The following is a 21,461-nucleotide window of genomic DNA, read 5'->3' on the forward strand; positions in this document are numbered from 1 at the left end:
CTCAGCCCTGGTCTCAAAGGACTTCCTCATCGTACGAAGACTGCGATGGTGGACGATGTTGTGGACCAAGTGGTGACACCTGGAGGAAATCAAAGACAAACATACAAAGGAAAATGATCAATACACTACTACCTATTCCTCATCATCAAGAGTTTAACCATGAAAACACAGATAAATGTTCAACACTACAGCTGAAGCAGAACCTACAACAAAACATTAGAGGGCGGTTTCAGAAAAAAACAGTTGACCGACATCACTTCCTGAAGAACCAACAACAACAACAAACATTTGGGAAAAAGTAAAATGATTATTACTTGTGTGTCTATCAACTGATCACTGAAGAAATCATGAATGTTACTATGAACTACACAACAATAATAAACATTATCAGTTCAGTCAATTTTTGAATGCAGGATTTTAACTTGTGTTGTTTAGTATACTTCAATAAAAAGTCTGAGTGTCACATATAGAATCATTATTTCACATTTCAACCTCCTTCTTATTAACACATATTTAAAATGTATTTGTATATGAATTACAACCAAGTTTACGAAGGTCTTTACAGCAACTTATGTGAAAAATCTGAAGTAAATAAGTTGAGAACTTAGTAGAACTGGTTGTTACACACTATAAAGATACTGTTAAAATTCACACACTAATGAACAACTCACTCCAATATTTTATTTGTAGACTTATAATATTTTGTACGGTGGAGTCTAGTATGTCTAGCACATACACATAATTAAGAATTTCCAATCATGTACAATCAAACTGAAGTTAAGATATTTTTCAATCCCATTTTGATCCTTAACAATAACATTTGCCTTACTATACTGTGACATTTTTACTTTTATTTTGCATTGCTTTTATATAACAGATTACTTCTACTGTTACCTATTAGATTACTTTTACCATTACATATTATTTATTGCATATTACTTTAAATTTACAGATAACTTTTACTGTTGCAGACTACATCTAGTAACAGATTAGTTTGACTATTACATCTCACTTCTGATATTGCTAATTACTTCTATTGTTACACTTTTCTGATATACTGAACATAAACAATTTAATGTCAGTGCTCTGTGTTGGACAGTTGATGTAAAGCGGTTTGTGAATTTACCTGGAGGCCTCAGTTCTGGTCTCAAAGAACTTCCTCATTGTACAAAGACTCTCTGCGATCGTGGACAGTGTCTCCCTCATCCTCAACAATGTCTCTCCGATCATGGACGATGTCGTGAACCAAGTGTTGACACCTGGAGGAAATCGGAGACAAACATACAAAGGAAAATGATCAATACACTACTACCTATTCCTCATCAAACACAGATAAATATTCAACACTACAGCTGAAGCAGAACATTAAAGGGCTGTTTCAGAAAATGAACAGTTGACTCTCGTCGCTTCCTGAAGAACCAACAATAACAAATATTTGGAAAAAAGTAAAATGATTATTGTGTGTCTATCAACTGATCACTGAAGCAATGATGTATGTTACTGTGAACTACACAACAATAATAAACACTATCAGTTCAGTCAATTTTTGAATGCAGAATTTTGACTGATCCTTAACAATAACATGTGACATTTTTACTTGTATTTTGAATTACTACTACTTCTGCATTGCTGTTATGTTACATATTACTTTTACTGTTACTTCTAATATTAGATTATCTTTACCATTACATATTACTTCTAAATTTACATATAGCTTTTACTGTTGTAATATACATCTAGTAACGGATTAGTTTGACTATTACATTTTACTTCTGATATTGCTAATTACTTTTACATTACTTCTATTATTACACTTTTCTGATATACTGAACATAAACAATTTAATGTCAGTGCTCTGTGTTGGACAGTTGATGTAAAGCGGTTTGTGAATTTACCTGGAGGCCTCAGTTCTGGTCTCAAAGAACTTCCTCATTGTATGAAGACTCTCTGGGATTGTGGACAATGTCTCTGTGGACCAAGTGACACCTGGAGGAAATCAAAGACAAACATACAAAGGAAAATGATCAATACACTTCTACCTATTCCTCATCATCAACAGTTTAACCATGAAAACACAGATAAATATTCAACACTACAGCTGAAGCAGAACCTACAACAACAAACATTTTTGGAAAAAGTAAAATGATTATTACTTGTCTATCAACTGATCACTGAAGCAATGATGTATGTTACTGTGAACTACAAAACAATAATAAACACTATCAGTTCAGTCAATTTTTGAATGCAGAATTTTGACTGATCCTTAACAATAACATGTGACATTTTTACTTGTATTTTGGATTACTTGTGCTTCCACATTGCTGTTATGTTACAGATTACTTTTACTGTTACCTCTAATATTAGATTAGCTATTACTTTAAATTTACATATAGCTTTTACTGTTGAAAACTACATCTAGTAACCGATTAGTTTGACTATTACATCTTACTTCTGATATTGCTAATTACTTTTACATTACTTTTATTGTTACACTTTTCTGATATACTGAACATAAACAATTTAATGTTAGTGCTCTGTGTTGGACAGTTGATGTAAAGTTGTTGTGAATTACCTGGAGGCCTCAGTCCTGGTCTCAAAGAACTTCCTCACTGTATGAAGACTCGATTGTGGACGATGTCTTTCTGAACGCAGTTGATGCTGTCAAATCAGGGAACTCCGTCACTACTGATTTTTACACCTCTCTGAGAGTTGTGGACCAAGTGGTGACACCTGGAGGAAATCAAAGATAAACATACAAAGGAAAATGATCAGTACACCACTACCTATATATACCTAGATAAATATTCAACATTACAGCTGAAGTAGAACCTTTAACAAACGTTAGCAGAGTGTCTCAGAAAATGGGCTGTTTACTGACACATATGACAAGAAAGAGCATCACATCTTTAGGAATCAATATCAATACATATTTGGGAAAAATTACTAAAATGATTATCTTAAATTTCTACATGAATTGTCTGTCAACTAATCACTGGAGTATATTACTGTGAACTGCATAATAAAAACCTTCACCGAGTAAATTTTTGAAAGCAGAGTTTTAACTTGTGGTATTTTTAATTATACTTCAGTCCACAGGCAGAAAATTAACAAAACTATTGAGATTTTTTTTTTTTTTAATTATTATAACTATTGCTATTTTTTGACAATTTATAGACACAATTAATCGGTTATTATATTCAATACTAATCTCATTAAATACCAAGGATTTAAACAATGACACTAACATTACTAATTCACCTCGTCAATACATTTTTTCAGACCGGGTAAATCTTTAGGACACATACCTGTTTGGTTTGTAAGATGAGAGCTGGTGTTTCTGTCCAGGCTGCAGCAGCTGAACCAGTAAACCTGGAAAACACAAGTACAACACTTGAAAAACAAATAACCTAATTAATAAAGAATGGTTCACGGACAAAAACAGAGTAGGAGAATACATCACTAAAAACTTCAAACTAGAACCTTGACAATCACAGAGTTTTGAGGTGAAAAAATTAATGATGTCACTAGAATATGACTTTATTGATCTCACAGAGAAAAGCAATTTTTAAAATAGTTTTTATAATAATTTCTATCAGTAATCTCAACGCATACATTGTGACTTACTCTTGAGGCCTTACTTGTGGAGGAGCGCAGAGCTCAAATCTAGTTTTCAAGCTTGTATTTAACACAAAACTGAGCTCACTAAAGTCTCAAGTCACAAACAAGTTTCTCATCAATAACACACAACAGCGGATCAGTGAATGGCTATGGACAGATTACTACCACAAAGCTACAAAGACACGCAGAACGACAGAGGCAGAAAATTGAGTCGCAAAATGATCATGAGACGCTTAACTGCCACACTGAAACACAAAATGGCCCCGTTTTAATCATTGCTAGCAGTAATCTCAACTCATTGTGAGCTACTTTTGAGGCCTTACTTGTGGAGGAACACACACCACAATTCATGCCAGGGACGCCTCAGTCACAGAAACACAAACACACTTTTACCCATGCGATATAAATGACTGATAATAGAATTAAACGATATCAATACAGGGTAATGCTAATGCTAACGCCCTCCGATAACGCTAATGCTAACGCTAGCCGTTAACTGTTAGCCTTACCCTCGTGCGGCATTGTATGTTCAGCGTCTAGTCTCACTCGCGTTCGACAAAAAAGCAGCTCCGTGGTTTGTTTTAGCATCCAGACCTCTTTGGTGACGATGTTTTAGTAGTAGTAGCAAACAGAAGCAATCTTTCAAACTTGGTTTAAGTCTGTTTTCCGACTTTGTTTCTCCACCTCTCTGTGCTCCTCAGATCGTGGCCAATGACAAGACACGTCGAGGCCAAAGACGACATACGTCAGCTAGGATTGGCAGAAAAACGCTGATTAGCCGAGTCTGGCCTCTGATTGGTCATAAAATATGTCCACTGCAAAGACAGAGACAGGCCTTAGATGTATTACAAGATCTGGCGCACATCCATGTGCCAGAGGCATCATAAGTGAAGGTGAAACTCCTTTATTTGTGACTGTTTTCTGACAAACTGGACATGAGCCACATGTAATTTGTAATAGCCAAGCTAATGAGCATGCTCCTGTAACATATACGTATACTGTAATTAGTTACAGCAGCTTTAATGGCCCTGATATTGGGTTTAAGGGTCTCAAATATACTTTTTTACTCACTTTATTTAACTGTCCTGGGTAAACAGTCCTCCACTGGCGCCTGTGGTGATGGAGGAGATGATCAGCATCCACTGGAACTTCAGGTGGAGGTACTGCAAGTCCCGCTTAAAGGTTTAATGACTATAGACTATAGACTATATATAAAAAGATAAGACACTGCACACATCACAGAAACTATCACATAGAAGGTAAATGTCTTACAAATTTACCAGCCCTGCCTGACAGGCTGGAATTTGTGCAGCCTGCACCACACACAGTAATTGGCATGATCAGACAAGGATATTACACTGTCAAACTACTGAAAAAACACCACATGGCTGCTCAAAGTCGCCATCACCTACTACTGCACATTGAGCAAAATCGTAGTCAACAACACAGACTCCCCCATGTGATGTAATATGATGCGATGTTGGAAAAAAAGTGTGAGGAGTTTGAGGAGCTTAGCTAAAAACAGACGCCTTTTCCTCTGAAATTTTTGCCTTTATGTCTTATAAAACATATAAACTCTTGAATTAACTTTTGAAGTGGTCATTTTCAGACAACATTAAGTATAAAAGTATAAAATTTAACCTGCAAGTTGCTCTTTAAGGCTGCTGTTAGTTTGACCTCCTGGACAACGGACTTGTTCTTGGGTTTGTCCTCCATTCTCGTTAGTGTCTTGATTCTTGCCTTGTCTTTGGCTCTCCGTTCTTTGTTGTTGGTTCTTGTCTTGCCTCTTGGATTTAATCTGTGGTACATGAAGATACTGACTGAAAAAGAAAAGGGGAAAAGGGGCTGTGAAATGGTCTAATATCCTCAATATTCTGCTGATGTCACAGAATGTTATGTAACTCTCCTGTCCTATTATAGGTTTATTATTTTGCATGATAAAGTAAATAAGTAGAATAAAATTATAACTAAATATATTGAAATATAACTGAAATTCTGATTTAAACATGAAAGTTGACAAAGCATCCTACCGCACACAAGTTACCCTAGCATTTTTAGATGATATGCCACGTTTACAAAATTTACACTCACCTTTTTAGCGTCTTAGCAAAATGCAGCCACAGAATGAATGAGTCAAAAGTCACTTACAGACAAAAAATCACAAATCTGTTTGAAGTATTTGGACTTTTTCTCTAATCTTTGATTTTTGTGACAAATTGGGTCATTTGAACATTTGAGATAAATCACTAAAAGCTGTATAGCAGCTGTATAATTTCCTTTAAATGAGTTATACTTAAAAACTTGTTATATTACCCACTGTAAAAAATAATAATATTAAATTCTACAGCTTGGAAAGCCATGCCAAGATTTCCAGCTAGAAGAGCAAATCTCTTCTAAGGTCCAGGCTGTAGAGAAGGCAACTCAAAACTAGAGTGCATACAAGATTGGGTATCTACAAAGAGCTGGACACATGACACATGAACCATAATATACTTTTATCTCACAAATACCTGTTCAGTAACAGTCACAAGTGACAGTTCCATCAGGTGAGGCTCCCATGTATGGCCACTTTGGATGTACGATCACTTTCCATACAGGAGAAGCACATTTATAATGAAATCTATATCAGAAAGTGAAAACTTCACAGAAAATGAATAAGTTAATAGAGGTGAAGACAGGATAACATGAGTAACATAACAACTGCAGAACAATTAGATACAACATGAAAATGGGATTATTTAGTCATTTCTTGATTCTTTTTTCTTTCCTTCTCAACCCTCTTTCTCTCTTTATTTTTTTTCTTATGAAGATTTAAGTGACTTGAGTTTTAGACTTGTTTACTTGATACGTGTTTGACCCCATTATGCAAAAATAACAGAGAACATACGTAGAGCACTATTTCCTCTTCACAAATAAACATCTTCACTATACGGTGACATTTCAATGAGTCACTCAGAAAAGATGGCAAACACAAACAAGCATGGCTGACCCTCTGCGACTCTTCCTCTGTGGAAGTTCACCACCTCCAGGATCTGCTTACATCATCCTCCTAAAGTCAACATATAGGGGGACATTGGGTGGTCTCTTTCTTCTCTGTCAAACCTATTTATCTATAGCAGCAGCCCGTCAGTACAAAGCGGGGTGTGAGTCATGGCAGCAGAGCCCCTGACTCAATGCTGTTTGGTTAATCAGTAACCAGAGTGGGAGCACTGTGAGTGACTGGCTGGGTTTAAGTAAGGGAGCAGAGGAGTCAGGACCTCACTCAGCAGCAGCAGCAGCAGCAGCAACAGCAGCAGCACACACAGGGTAAGAGCACAACTTTGACTTTATCACAGTTATTGCCTTTTAATTGTGCAGTTGAGTGAATTCTTTAAACTTCAGAGATACTGGTTGAGTTTAAAAAATTGATGGGACTATTCCATTATTTAACTCAGAGCCAAAAATAATGTTCTAAATATCTAAAAATATCTCTCTGACAAACTCTTAGTTCAATTTGAGGGTTATCCACTTCATAAACATAAATAGTACGAACAATTTGTTTACAGTTGCTAGTTGAAGACAAGGTTATTATGGATCAGGTCATATTAAAGGTTTTGTCAAACTTCTGGAGCTTGACAGAAAATATCTCTGATCATAAGTAAGCCATGTTTTTTTTACTTCTGTCATCGAGTCATCGGGTACACAGGTGAGTTGGTTGTGTATAAGAACATTTGAGTGCACTGATTTTATTGATTAGAAACCAAGGCCATGTCCTATGGTACATGTCCAAACAGAGGAAAATCTCATGTTTGCTAACCTCCTCCAAGAGTCCATCAGTCCACATTTCTGCACGTTCAACTCAAAGGATAAAGTCCTATTTTTGCATAAGAGCACTAATCCAAGTTCCTCTCCTTCAGAGACATCTCAGTTAATGCATAAAAATTATTCATAAAGGAAAGGAGAAAATTGTCAACTTGTTTACTCTGCATTCGTGAAGAGCTCCAGAAACAAAATTGCAATGGCCAGTTAAGAAAATGTAAATTATTTTAATGAACTCGTCAATATATTCATTTTAATTTTAATCATATACTTATAAATGCATATAAATGTTTGTATTGCAAATTATATACTCATTCTCAATGTGTTTAGTTGTATAGTATGTAGCAACATAAGTACAGCCAAATTTTAAGTATTTTTCCATTTTACATAGTGTCCAAAGTGAAGAGTTTTGTCTTAATATATGGTGACATTTGCACATAAATCTGTTTGATCAGAATCCAAATAAGCAATAAACAATATCTGATAGAAACATCCATCTCATTGAAGTCAGTAAACACAAATTTGTGCGCACGCTCACATATGCACATAGATGTGTCTTCATTATCTATGCGACCTCTGTTGCAGAGAATAATGCCTGATTTCATTCACTAACCAGCAGGAGAGAAGACACACAGAGTGGTCAATCAGTCACTGACATGCTGCTCTATGCGCAGTGTTCCTGCCAGCCAATCCTGTCTGACAAAAAACCAGATTCAGCCAGATTTCAGACTAAAGCCACACAAACAATCATGCAGCATTCACAGACCACCCAATACTCACCTCTGTGCTCATCAAGATTCAAGAGGCATTTTGCATTTTGATAAACTTAGGGTAATTCATATTAAACATATCTGTCTTCCTCCACAGAAAGAATAATTTTAAGGTGACTACCAGCAAAAGGTAAAATGCACGGATCGCATCTTCTAGTCTTCCTACTATGCTACTGCCTGTCAGGAAGTCACGCCAACCGCGTCTACGTTCACCCCTTCAATCTCTTTGCTGCCGAGAATGTCAGCTGTGAGACCCTGCAGACCCAGACATCCAAGCCCCTGGAGACACTTCCTGTGGCTTCCCTTGATATTGAAGTCCTGACACCAGACAGCCGGGACCAGTCAAAACTGAATGCACAGAGGCAGAACATCACAGAGAGGACGGCAGTTCTTGCGGAGCTGTTGAACTCTCTCGGCCTGAGGATGTACCAGGCTCTCAGTAACAAGCAGCCCAGCACCAACACCCTCCTCTCTCCAGTCAACATGTACGGATCCCTCGTCACTTTGTACCTGGGAGCTTCCAAGAAGACAGCGAGGCCATTCCAGGTCTTTGCTTTTGATTTGTTCTCACTGTACAGACAGTTCAAAAAGGGTTTTAGGCAAACAGACCCTGCTGATTCATTACCATTGAAAATGAAGGAATGATTGATGCGGTCCTAACCATCTATGTTAAAAAGTAAATCTTTCCCAATTCTCTTCTATCCTTGCAGCTTCTTCTGGGCCTGAGCAGTGACACTGACCGAGAGGACTGTGTGTCCTTAGTTGATGGACACAAGGTTCTCAAGACTCTTCAGAGCATTAACTCTCTAGTGGATGACGGACCCCAAGATGAAATTACTACCCAGGTCTGGGCCTTCACTCGCCAGGATGTTCAGCTATCCGAGGACTTTATTCAAGGCACACAGGACTTCTCAGACAAATCGTTCATACGCAGCATGGACTTCTCCAAACCTCAGGAGGCTGAGCAACTGGTGAACAACTTTGTAGAGAAGACTTCAGACGGGAAGGTGAAGGGCATCTTCAAAGATCTGAACTCTAGCAGTGACCTCCTGTTCGTTACTTCCTTCAACTTTCAAGGTTTGTTTCTGTTGTTAAGACGTCACTCTCTCTAATTGCTAGAATGATAGCACTAAACCAACTTCCGAATATTTTTACTGTACCAGTCCAAAAGTGCCAATCAAACATTCTCAGATTTGACTTTGTGCATTGACTCAGATGCTGTCATATCAAACTGAAACACTACAAATATCAGAGTTCAAAGTACTATCAACTACTAAACCACCCTGCAGTACCTGACTGTGTTCTCTGGTTGTGTCTGTTTAGGCAACTGGAAGACAGCCTTCCAGCCAGAGAGGACCTCCTTGCAGGAGTTTCATGTGGATGAAACAACTACAGTGATGGCTCCACTGATGACCCACACGGGTCAGTACCACTACCTGAATGATAAGGTAAATCTTAGTTCGGGACAATTGTTTTTTTTTATGCTGATTTGGTGCCTCGCATCTATTTTTGTGTACTGTATAACATAGGTTTGAGCCTGCTGAAATCTCAGTGACTTAACCAGCCTATAATATTTTCACTGTCAAGGTGCGGCGGTGCACTGTTGTGAAGCTGTCTCTGAGCAAACGGTCCTACATGTTGCTGGTCCTGCCTCATGAAGGAGCCAACCTCCATGACATAGAGTCAAGGCTGCACACAGACATGTCTGACTGGCACCAGAGCTTTCAAGAAGGGTGAGGATTGTTTGTTTTTAAAACATTAAATCCAGACCTGGTATCAGTTTTGACTATTGTTCTCCTCACAAGTTGACATAAAATTAAAACATTTTTCATCTTAAAATTAAACATATCTTTCCCCCTCACCCACCCAGTCTGTTGGAGCTGTCACTGCCAAAGTTCTCCATGTCTTCTGTGACTGATCTGCATGACCTGCTGACCAACATGGATCCAGAGATCGAGGCCAAACTGTTGGGCTCCCAGGCTGACTTCAGCCAACTCAGCAACATCAAACCCTTCACTATAGATAAGGTGAACTAAATGAGTGGTCAGCTTGTCCTATAATGACAACTACTCGCTGTGTATATGTGCATCATCAACAGATTTCCCTGTCTCCTCTCAGGCGGTCAACAAGGTGCTGTTTGAGATGTCAGAGGAAGGAGCAGAACCTCAGGACAAGATACAAGAAGCGGGCATCCCTCTGAAACTGTCCATCAACCGGCCTTTCTTCTTCTCTGTCATAGAGGGAGAGTCTAATGCCATCCTCATGCTGGGCAAGATCACAAATCCTACACTGTAAAGTTACATAGGGTTTAAAACCAACAAAAACCTCTGACATGAAAAATGTCCAACAGACCCATTCCTTTACGATCTACTCTATCAGCTTAAATTTCCACAGGGGCTGAAATCAATCATTCAACAGACATCTCCTTTAGATCATACCCTTGCTTTTCCACTGAAATAATGACCACATACAGTACATGAGGAATGAAGCACAACCTCGCTCCAAATGAATCCATCAATATTGAACAATGTTATCTTTCACCACCTACCTGATCCTCTCTACAAACTCAGGGAGTCCCTGTTTCAGTATTTATGAAAACCTGTTACTTGAGTTGTTTTCAAGTCGGCTGTTAAAATCCTAATTTGTTTTTTTCTGTAAAATTTGTTATAGCAGAGTTCTGTACAGTTTTTTTTTCAGTTGAGTAGGTACAGTAACTGTGATTCTCTACATTGAATGACTAAAACAGTGTATATTGTAACTAAGAGTTTATTTTTGTTGTTACGATTTGTGATTGCTAAAATAAAACATTTGTTTCCCAATATGCTGTAGTTCACGTGTCGTTGTTTTTCATCAGGATTTTTGTCAAAGTTTTTACTATTACAGTGCTTCAAACACGTCTTGAATTAGTATCCATCACTAGGTCAAAAGAGTGAAATCATCTGTAATAACAATTTGTTGTACACAATGGTCAAAATCCTGTGTCTATCTTGGTAGTAGTGAGGGAAAACTACTACACAACCACTCATAGTTACTTCATCACCTTTTTTTCCCCAGTTTATTATGTTAAACATATTATATTATGCAACTTTGATTTTAACAAAAATGTACACATTACACGCTAAAAGATGTCTTTGTGGTAAATCCTTCACCCAGAAGCAGAAATTAGAAATTAGCTAATATTGTTTGATTACAACCTCTTGGCCATTGTAGAGCAGTGCATATTACCAGCATCCAGCATCAGTCGTTTTGTAAAAGATTTCAGGGACACAGCACCATGTGGGCCCTCTTGCTCACACTGCCTACAGCACAACCAATGATGATCCAGGCAATAGTTCAAAAAAAAAAAAAAAAAACTGCTGAGAAGGGATTTCAGTAGTGTCAGTGTCAGTTCTTGTCCTGCATTCTTTGTGCTCTGATCACCATCAACCGTTACCAGACCAGGACTTCGACCTTCTTTCCCTTTCCAGGTCTTCAGGAAATCCAGGGATGAGTGCAGCACATTAATGGGTTTTTAGTCACTGTGGGATCAAATTTTCACTGGTTCTGCTCAGCAAGCTCTCGGGCCTCTTTCACAAGGTCCATCAGAGTGGAAAACATGGAGATTTCACTTGGCTGAAGACCCATCTTCTGGATCTGACACAAACAGTACAAAGCCACATAAGCAGTTTGTAAATTCAGCAGTATTTGTCTACAGTATACACTCCCTGTGCACTTTATTAGGATCACCATGCTGAGAGCTGGGTAGGGCTTCCCTTCGCTCTTAAAACAGCCCCAGTTCTTCAATTCTGGATACCACAAGATGTTGGAAACATTCCTTTTAGATTCTGGTCCATGTTGACATGACTCACATAATTTCTGCAGATTTGTCAACTGCACATTCATGCTGCCAATCTCCCGCTCTGCCACATCCCAAAGGTGCTCCATTGGATTCAGATCTGGTGACTGGGGAGGCCACTAAAATACACTGAACTCATTGTCATGTTTATGAAACGAACTTTTGCTTTGTGACGTGGAGTAACCATTAGAAAATGTTAAATTGTGGCCATGGTCAGCAGCAACACTGAGATAGGCTGTGGCACCACCAGCCTTGACTACTGAAACAAGGCAGGCTGGGTCCACGGATTCACGCTGTTGACGCCAAATTCTGACCCTACCATCTGCATGCCTCAGCAGAAATCCAGATTCATCAGACCAGGCTACATTTCTCCAGTCTTCAACTGTCCAAGTTTTTGGTGAGTTCACTGAAGCTTCAGATTTCTGTTCTTGGCCAACAGGAGTGGAACCTGACATGGTCCTCTGCCCATCCACCTCAAGGTCTGACATGTTGTGGTTTCTGCTACGTTTTTCTGCTCTCCCTAGTTGTAGAGAGTGGTTATATGAGGCCATTCTCCTCTGACCTGTCTCACAATCAGGGCATTTCCATCCACAGAACTGCCGCTCAGTGGACATGTTTTGTTTATTTTGAGTGAACTCTAGAGATTGTTGTGAGTGTGAAAATCTCAGGAAATCAGCAGTTTTATAAATAATTAAACTAGCCCGTCTGGCACCAATATTTATGGTCAAAGTCACTGAGATCACATTTTTTACCCAATCTGATGACTGATGAGAAAATAAAGTGAAGCTCCTGACCTGTATCTGCATCATTTTATGTGTTTTACTGCTCATGATTGGCTGATTGGATAAACACATGGATAAGCAGGTGTTCCTAATAAAGTGCTCAGTAAGTGTATATATGTTTTTCTCTGAGGAAAGTCCATTGTTAGTCACATATTTAAGTATGTGTCTCCACACGTGTCTGCATAAGTTTGTGTGCTTGTCAAACACCACTGACCTGTTCCCCCAGATATTCCACATCCAGTGCCAGCTGAAGACGGATCTTGCTGTCATCTGTGGGTCCACCGTTTGCTCCTGCCGTGGTAGCCGCGGTTGCGCCCTTTCTGGCTTGCTTCAGTCTCTTCAGACTCTCCTCCATCTTCCTCACTGAGCTCAGCACCTCTGAGATGGTCTCATAGTACCTGAATGCAAACAGTGGACATGTCAAAAAAGATGGAAGAAATACAACTGTACACTGTAATTTTACTTAAGCATATATGTGATGAGACATTTTAAAATGAAGTTGAGTGACATTTTTTGTTTATACTAAAGGCATGAGCACATCTATGCACTGGCTGTGGTCAGTACATTTTTCAGCACAGGTATTATCTCTGGGTCTGTTTGTGAGTGTGTAAAAATACCTCTGTGTGCAGTCAGACAGTGCAATTCGCAGCCACTCTTGTGCTGTAGAGGGGGTGACCAGCCCCGTTGAGTCTGTCAGCAACTGATGCAACGGACGTAAGGCGTTGTCCATGTACGCTGAAGCACGCGTTGGCAGATCCTACACAGGGAGGAGGAATTCAGACATTATAGGTTTTCACAAAGTTGATGGTGTAAAAAGCAACTTAATACCAGCTGAGAGTTTTTGTTAATACTTAGTGTCACTCTTATCCAAATAAAATGTTGATTTATAAGGAAACATCATATCATAGATGCAGCTTATCACAGTTCAGCAGCACTTGGAGGTGATATTGGTGGCCACTGGAGGGCAGACAGGATAACTATGAGTGAGCAAGTGAGTGGATGATTGGAGGATATTGAACAGGAAATTCTTACTAAAAATCAGTCCAGTCAAAGGACCTTGAACTGCAATTTCCAGATATTAAGCTCAGTGACTGCGTTACTTTCTGGAGCAAAAGAAATCTCTTAATGTGTGCCCAACCTTATACTGAAACATCATTTAAGTTCACTGATTGGCTCAATTTTAGAGCCAATAATATTCAAATACTCCAGTGGCATTTGTTTGAATGCCATTCATGCACTAACATGCATCATCCCTCCAGGTTTCATCATTTCAAGTCTGACCAATCAGAGCATTTCAAATGTGAAATTCTGACCTTTAATTATACATAGTATATCCCTCAGAAATGTAAATGCCATAACGCAGTTCCAAGTGCATTAGCCCTCCAAGGGATGTTATGTGATTGGTCGATATTATATGATGAAATACAGGAAAAATGCGTACATGTGCATGTTTGCAGCTTCACTAACCTTGTTAGTCCTGCGGTAGAGTCGTGGAACCTCAGAGGCACTCTTCAGGAAGCGGCAGCAGCGTTCAGTCAGATGCTGGGTCATCCTGGTGCTCAGAGTGGGAATGCTACTTGACAGGCAAGCCTTGGAGTCAGCTAGAGCATCTGACATAGAAGAGAGCACCAGTAAATGAAATGAAGTACACATAGCCTGAGCTACCATTATGCTAAAATAATAATACTTTGTGATTAGGACTTTGTCAATTAAGATGTCATGCTCAATAGCCTGTTGGGGGTTTTGAATGTTTTGATTTTTTAAAATGAACAATGACATTTAGGACTGCATGACTATGTGTCCACTTAGCATGCATTATAATTAAGACCACAGCTGATACTGTGCTGACAGATAATCCCAAAAAACTTAAACGATTCTGATCTATCCTCATGTTTTCCTCCTCATTTACTTACAAATATTACTTACTGCAGCTTACCTTCCACAATTGCAAAGTTTTTGAATCCGATAGCTTCTAAACGCTGCCTGACCATTTCTGACAACTCAGGGATCTGAGAGAAAGATAAGCCAGCTGTCAGTTTGGAAACATGTAAAAAAAATGGAGAACTAAAACATGAAATAAAAACATTACAAATTACTGTGTAATTTATTTAAATAAACTGGAACTAAATTTATAAATATATGTATTTATTTTATGTGTGTGTGTGTGTGTGTGTGTGTGCACCTGCTCCTGCAGCTTCTGGATGTCAGCGGCAATGTAGACCAGTTGTTTGGTGGACAGGGAGGCAGGACTCCCACTCTCGCTGCCACCATCATCCAATGAAGTTCGGCTGGAGGTGGAGGAGGCTGAGCTGGGCAGAGGCCTGGTTGGCTCTTTCGTCACCTCAGGGGATGGAGTCTTAGTCAAAACCTGAGCAGACACAGATAGAGATGAGAATAGAGACCAACTAACAGCAGCATGGCCAATCATTTGCATACTGCTTTGTTGGAACTACTGCTTTTAAAAATAATCTTTATATCATTATAGTTCTCCTCCGGTCTATTTAAGACTACCTCATTGAGAAACTTGGCATATCGTGAGTAGAGCTGCAGAGTGAGCTTCCAGAAGCGATGGGCCAGAGGTGACAGGTAGACCTTGTCTGACCAGCACCTCACTAGACAGGACCACAACACCTCAGACACCTGCAGGTGGTACGCACTGCCAGCTGGACATGAAGAGACACAGACACACCGTTACTGTGAGTAAAGTGTTCACAAAGGGTCCACACTAACATTCATGATAGAAAATATATTCCTACCTGGTGCAGCCTCTAGGCCATCACTTATGGCATTCTCTAGACTTCCTGCTATTTCCTTGTACCTAAAAAAACAAGGAAAGACATACAGAGAACAAAACAATCAATGTGTTATCAGCTTATTTCTTGCATCAGCTCTGATATGCACATGCTCATGACGTGAAACAACTCTGTGTGTATTGGAAATTATGGACTTTCCACTGAAGCCGAACTGTGCAGGTTTGTTTTGTGAAATGAGGACACTCTAATCTTTGTCTTGGCGTGCAACGATGAATGCGTGTATTGTGTACTTTACAGTGTATGTGTGTGTTTGTTGGGACGAGACAAACAGTAGACAACTTCTTTACTTTTTCACACAGATCAATGACCATTCAGTCAAGGTCCAGTGTCACGTTTGTGGGCTACATTTAGTAATACACTGATCCTCAGTTTACATTTTGCTTCCAGTCATCATTCTGCATGAAACTCACACTGACAAGCAGTTTTCCAGATTCCTATAATACTCAACTCAACTTTTGAATGTCTGCCCACTTGTCTTTTTCCCCTAAAAAATGCTGACAGGCTGCAATTTTAATCAAAGCTTGTCTCTTGAGTCCATAAAGCAAGACCAGTCAATTCTTCAAAATACATGCTGCGCAGAAATCACACCTTCACCAACGTCTGACCGTATTTATTTGAGCTGAAATGTCTAAATTTAAAAGATTAAAGCACATCTATTCTCTGCTGCAAGCAAGTAAAACAATGTAATAATAGAGTATGTATTTTAAACATTCTAAAACAAAATATTCATTACCTTGAAGGAATAGTTTGACATTCTGGGAAATAAGCTTAGCTGCTTTCCTGCTGAAAGGTGAGAAGCCCGACACCACTCTCATATCTAAATGTGAATGCAAGTCTACACCCAGGCGATGGTTAGCTTTGTTAGCATTAAGACTGGACACAGGAGCAAAGATAACAAAATCTGCCTATCATCCCCTCTAAAGCTTGATAAGTAACATGTTGTATCTTGTCTGTTTAATCTGTACAAAAAAGCACAAAAATGATTCATTGTAGTTTTACAGGTGGTTACGTGTGGGACTGTTTCTTGACCAGGCTCAGAGTCTCCCTGAAGTTTCCACTGGTTGTCTGGCAACCAAGTATACAACACATATCATACTACCAACATGTTTAAGGCTGACACCTGTACTTAACAAAATGTTCAATATGCAACAGAAAGAGACACAGATTGTATACTGTGCATAGAATAAGCTACAGGATATCATATGTAGAGTATAAATTGAATTGAGGTAATACACACCGTAGCTGAAAGTAGACAGGCAGGTTCCATTTGTTGTGGAAGCTGGTATATGAAGGATGTACTCTCAGTCTCTTCACACTCGCCTGCGAGCTGCACTGACGCTCAAACCTCCGCACAAACTCCATACTCACGCTGTAGCGCTAGAAAAGAAGACAGAGTCTACTCAGTTTTACACTGCCTTAAGTGACTGTATACAAAACGCAAAACTTTTTTCAAAGTGAGTGCATACACACACCAACCGTGTCACTGTGACTGTACCTCAAAGAATATGTCAGGGTTTCCGGGGTTGAAGAGGTAGGCCAACCTTTCTTCTATTCCTTTGATCATCTCTGGCCACACAGAGTTCACCAGGAAATCATAGCCTGGCACTATGTCAGCTTTGTCACTGAGGAGAAAGGGAACATTGGCGCATAAAAATATACTGTGATACTTTCTACACTTGGACACTACTTCAGCCATGGATGGATTTTACGTGCACAAAAGAGCAGTAGCTGTTATTTTTGAAAAAATCTCTGAAGCCCACTAGACATTATGAAGCTGACGCTCTTTATGACAGAACATTTTCAAATCTCTTGAGCATGATGATTATGTGAATGTATTAATAAAACAAAATAAGCAAACATCAAAGTGCGGAAAGATCACACAGCCCGGTCAATATTCTGTATGCACAACAGAACTAATTGATATGTGATCATGCAGATTAATACCACATGAATACCTGGATATGGCTCCTCCAGTCACCTCTCTTAGCAGTCTACAGTGATGAGGAACAAACTCCAGCAGTCTAGAGTACATCAACTGAAGACCATTTGGACTGGACTTCACCACCTCTTCAACTATAACCTAAAAGAATGAGAGGAGAGAGATGAGATTTCTAGCTGCTGATCTATAAACTATAGCCTATTATAGCAGGATATGCTGGAATTTGCTGACATTCAGTTTAAGAAGCTGAGCATTTACATAGTACAGCCTCTTACTATATTAATTATGAACTAGTGAAGCTGCCTCCCTGGTCATGTAGTTTTTTTAGCCTGTATAAGGCTAATTACAAGTGACTCACCAACTTAACATATCACAGTTAAAACAAAAAAATGCTTGGAAAAAGTCTAATTAATTTATGTCCTCAAATAGCTGAAAGGCCCTAGGATCTACAGTATATCAACACATGTGCTGAATGTTTACCTGGTCCATGTATGGTTTGACCAGCACCTGTCCCACCAGGGCCTCAGCATCTCGGGTCTTGTCTATGGTGGCATACGTCCTCAGGCAGTGACGCACCATGTCCACATTGGATGTTTGCAGACCCTCGATCAGCAGGCCCTCTAGAGACTGCTGCAGCATGGATGTGATCCCTGCGATACGCTGGCAGAGGATGAAACTTTGTCACATACACAGTTTCAAAAATGAGTACCAAAAGTATTTTATTCTACCAAATGAAACATCTATCAGTGTGTGAGGATCAAATATTTTGAGGATAATTTCTGTATAGTCAGTGCATCAATGTTTTTTTCCCATAACTGAGGTGCCCTTGGGCACTACCAAGAAGGTTCACACAGAGGCTGATTATCTTTGATTATCAGGACTGATGGATTGACAAAGGAGCAGCCAGGCAGAAAAACTGTTAGACTAACTGAGTGGCTATTGATTAATCAGCCGTCTGACTGATTGACCATTAACACTTACAGGTCTGACTTTGTCCAGCAGGGGCATGCCTTTGCTTTGTACGGCGTGGAACTGCAGCTGGTTGAATTCTGTAGCTATTCTCTCCAGGATCTGACCTGCTAACAAAGGACTGTACACAGACAGACAAACATGAAGTCACTCAGAACAGAAATATAGTTTTCCACACTGCAGCTCCTGACAACGATAGATACATAAATTTATAACCAGGATCTTCTCTAGTTAATTTAATTTGTACATGGATGGACATCCTACTTGCCATACCTGTTTAGACTAGACATTGAAAGGCAAATATTTAAACTGACATTACTTGGTAAATAACCCGCCCATATTCAATGACAGGTTAGCTACTAACTGAAGCCAGTGAGTTTGTTAACATGTCAGTTCCCCACCTGCTGATTTCCAGAGCGCTGGATTCCTTGGAGTTCTGTGAGTGGAGGATCTTCTCAATCTTCTCCACTGAGCGCACCACCTGGATTAGCCTTAATACACACACCTGATGGATGGTGACAGTTAAAAAGAAGGCAATAATTAATTGAAATCATCCCACAAAAAAGACAACTGTTCAACTATCTGAAAACTAGCAATGGTATGTAATAATTAAAAAACAGGTTAAGCATGACTGCCACAGAGGATTGTAAAGGTGAGTGTAAAACATATTTAATGGTGTATAAAAAATGTGACAAAATGATATCAATTGACAGGAAGATGGGGAACCAAACCTTTTTTTTCTGCAGATCTTCTTGCTTGGACAGCTGGTTGTCTATGGCCTGAATCACTTCACTCACACATAACCGTAGGCTCTGCAACAGACAACAGTCAGCAACATGCATAAAGCTTCTGCAGCTGGAATGAATTATAAAGACTTACAGTATACTTAATCAGGCCACATACCATAACCTCTTCTCGTAACTGTCCCAAAGGCACAGAGAGCTGATTGAGGGCTTTGTCCATCCCCACCTGAGACAAGGGAGCAGAGGTCTGAGATTAGAAACAGTCTACCCTCACACTATTAGACTAACTTTTAAAAATAAAAACTGTGTCATGCATTCCCATAAATATTTCAAGAGCATATTAAGAGCCAAAGAGTAGTTAATTTTTGAGGGAGATAGTGATACTTAAGAAGAATAAAATTCATTAATAATCAGCCATTATTCCTCTTCTTTTGACATATAAAATAAACAAATACTTAGTGATAGATATGCCTTTCTATGGATATTTTACAACTGAGCAATGAACTCTGTTATCAAAGATGACAGTAACATTTAATATATGAGATAACTTTTTCCTAGGTTTGAACACACAAAACAATAGTTGCTGCTGATAAAACTGGTTTATAGTTTGGGCTTTACAGCATACAACAATCAACTAATGATAATCTTCATTATCAATTAATCTGGAGATTATTTTTTCTCATAATAAATTACTTACATTTTTTATATAAAATGCCAGAAACCAGTGAAAATGACCAGGTGGTGATCCAGTGGTCCAATTCAAAGATCAAGCATCAAATCCTAATGTCTGAGAGTAAATATTTGACATTTTTGCTTTAAAATGACTAAAATTATTATTTGATCAGCCAATAGATTGATTTTCAGTCAAGTGCCTAAATGATTAATCAAATAATCACTGAAGCTCTCTCTATATATATATGAATATTTTAGCTGTGATCCATTGACCCAATTCATAATAAGGGTTAATCTTGCCTTTTACACATTATGAGACAATCCATCTAAATAGACCTGGACACTGATTTCTGGCTGGATCATGGTTATAAAGTTAAAAAATTAGAGCCACAGTGGCCGGTAACAGGCATAACATAAATGACAACTGACCAGGTTGGTGGAGAGGTTAACAAAGTCTGCATAGTCCTTGTTGATGAGCTCCACCATGGCTGTTTTCAGCAGCTTATAGTAGAGCTCCAGGTCCTCTCTCATCTCCTCCAGCTGGACCTGCTTCCGACATTCCGCCACAAACTGGTCAACGTCGAAGTCATCCTGCAGACAGAGAGACAGCAACAGGGTACAGACGCATTTAGTGTTGCCAGCCATGCATGCAATAACATCCAGTGTTACTAACACATGAGCAGGTAAAATATCAGTAAATGTAAACAGAAAATCGATACAGAACACAAACTCAAGTACAATATGAAGCATGAACACATTTTTCCCATTACTAATGTCGTTTGCTATTAAGGATTAGCGATGCTTCATAGGTTCCTGTTTGACATGACGTTAAAAACAATAGCTATGTCTGTCACTGAAGATTAAGCACTGAAAATAAAGTATCTCTATTCAATAAAGAGAGGTGTCAGAAAAGGGAGCATCCTGTATGTCCAGCTATTAGCAGTTTACCTTAGCTTAATGCTAACTAGTTTGACAACGTCAGCTGCGGTTAGTGCGTTACCCAACGTAACGTTAACGGATTCTCACCTTCATAAAAACGTCTTTGTCGAAGCACAGAGACTCTGGGCCCTTCGGCAGGTTCATTTTGGATCATAAAACACAACTACAACACAAAGACAGAAAAAAGTGACAAGCCTCCAGTTAGCTGCTGTGGCCAAGCTTCCGCAAACATGGCAAGAGCACCAACAAAGAAGAGTCAGAATGCTGCTGCTGCGCCCTCTAGAGGCCGGTGTTGCACAGTGTCCTGTTGTCCTTACAGGGCGCTGTTGCACGGATGGAAGTGGGTATTGCTATTCAGTCTTTAAAAAGGGTGAAAGAAAAGCCAAACCCCTCGTCTGACTATGTTTAAATGCTGCAGATTTTTTGTTTAGTTTCCAAACACAGCAAGGTTTCTGATGGCCTTCACTCTCTTGTGCCTCTGTTGATCACTGATGTTTATGCAGTTTATTATGTAAACCCAGCTAAAACTAAAACAACAGCCATAATGCAATAATGGCATTATGGACAGGAACGTTCTAATGTT

The 21,461-nt window shown here is 39.2% G+C and overlaps 2 protein-coding genes and 1 long non-coding RNA gene across 3 annotated transcripts; 1 reads left to right on the plus strand and 2 right to left on the minus strand.

Annotated features, from left to right (window-relative positions):
- Positions 1 to 1,897: 1,897 nt before the first annotated feature.
- LOC127143391 (uncharacterized) lies at positions 1,898 to 6,599 on the minus strand. The gene is made up of 5 exons (XR_007814764.1): positions 6,129 to 6,599; positions 5,260 to 5,438; positions 3,306 to 3,369; positions 2,573 to 2,730; positions 1,898 to 1,986 (listed from the first exon to the last, which is right to left on the minus strand). It is a non-coding gene; the product is annotated as an uncharacterized LOC127143391 (long non-coding RNA).
- A 168-nt stretch (positions 6,600 to 6,767) lies between these two features.
- agt (angiotensinogen) lies at positions 6,768 to 11,007 on the plus strand. Its single transcript, XM_018696884.2, has 7 exons — positions 6,768 to 6,924; positions 8,284 to 8,732; positions 8,897 to 9,263; positions 9,510 to 9,634; positions 9,774 to 9,919; positions 10,057 to 10,213; positions 10,305 to 11,007. The coding sequence occupies exons 2-7, from the start codon at positions 8,322 to 8,324 to the stop codon at positions 10,479 to 10,481; spliced, it is 1,383 nt and encodes a 460-aa protein (XP_018552400.1). The 5' UTR covers positions 6,768 to 6,924; positions 8,284 to 8,321; the 3' UTR covers positions 10,482 to 11,007.
- Positions 10,935 to 21,135, minus strand: cog2 (component of oligomeric golgi complex 2). The gene is made up of 18 exons (XM_018696883.2): positions 20,966 to 21,135; positions 20,369 to 20,530; positions 19,428 to 19,493; positions 19,256 to 19,336; positions 18,926 to 19,029; positions 18,537 to 18,645; positions 18,036 to 18,215; positions 17,572 to 17,696; positions 17,112 to 17,238; positions 16,854 to 16,993; positions 15,560 to 15,621; positions 15,315 to 15,466; positions 14,986 to 15,171; positions 14,740 to 14,812; positions 14,271 to 14,413; positions 13,421 to 13,560; positions 13,018 to 13,201; positions 10,935 to 11,819 (listed from the first exon to the last, which is right to left on the minus strand). Exons 1-18 carry the CDS (start codon positions 21,020 to 21,022, stop codon positions 11,721 to 11,723), a joined length of 2,190 nt encoding a protein of 729 aa, XP_018552399.1. The 5' UTR covers positions 21,023 to 21,135; the 3' UTR covers positions 10,935 to 11,720.
- Between the last annotated feature and the right edge of the window lie 326 nt (positions 21,136 to 21,461).

This window comes from Lates calcarifer, linkage group LG16_LG22 (assembly GCF_001640805.2).
Source record: "Lates calcarifer isolate ASB-BC8 linkage group LG16_LG22, TLL_Latcal_v3, whole genome shotgun sequence".
Taxonomy (NCBI): domain Eukaryota; kingdom Metazoa; phylum Chordata; class Actinopteri; family Centropomidae; genus Lates; species Lates calcarifer.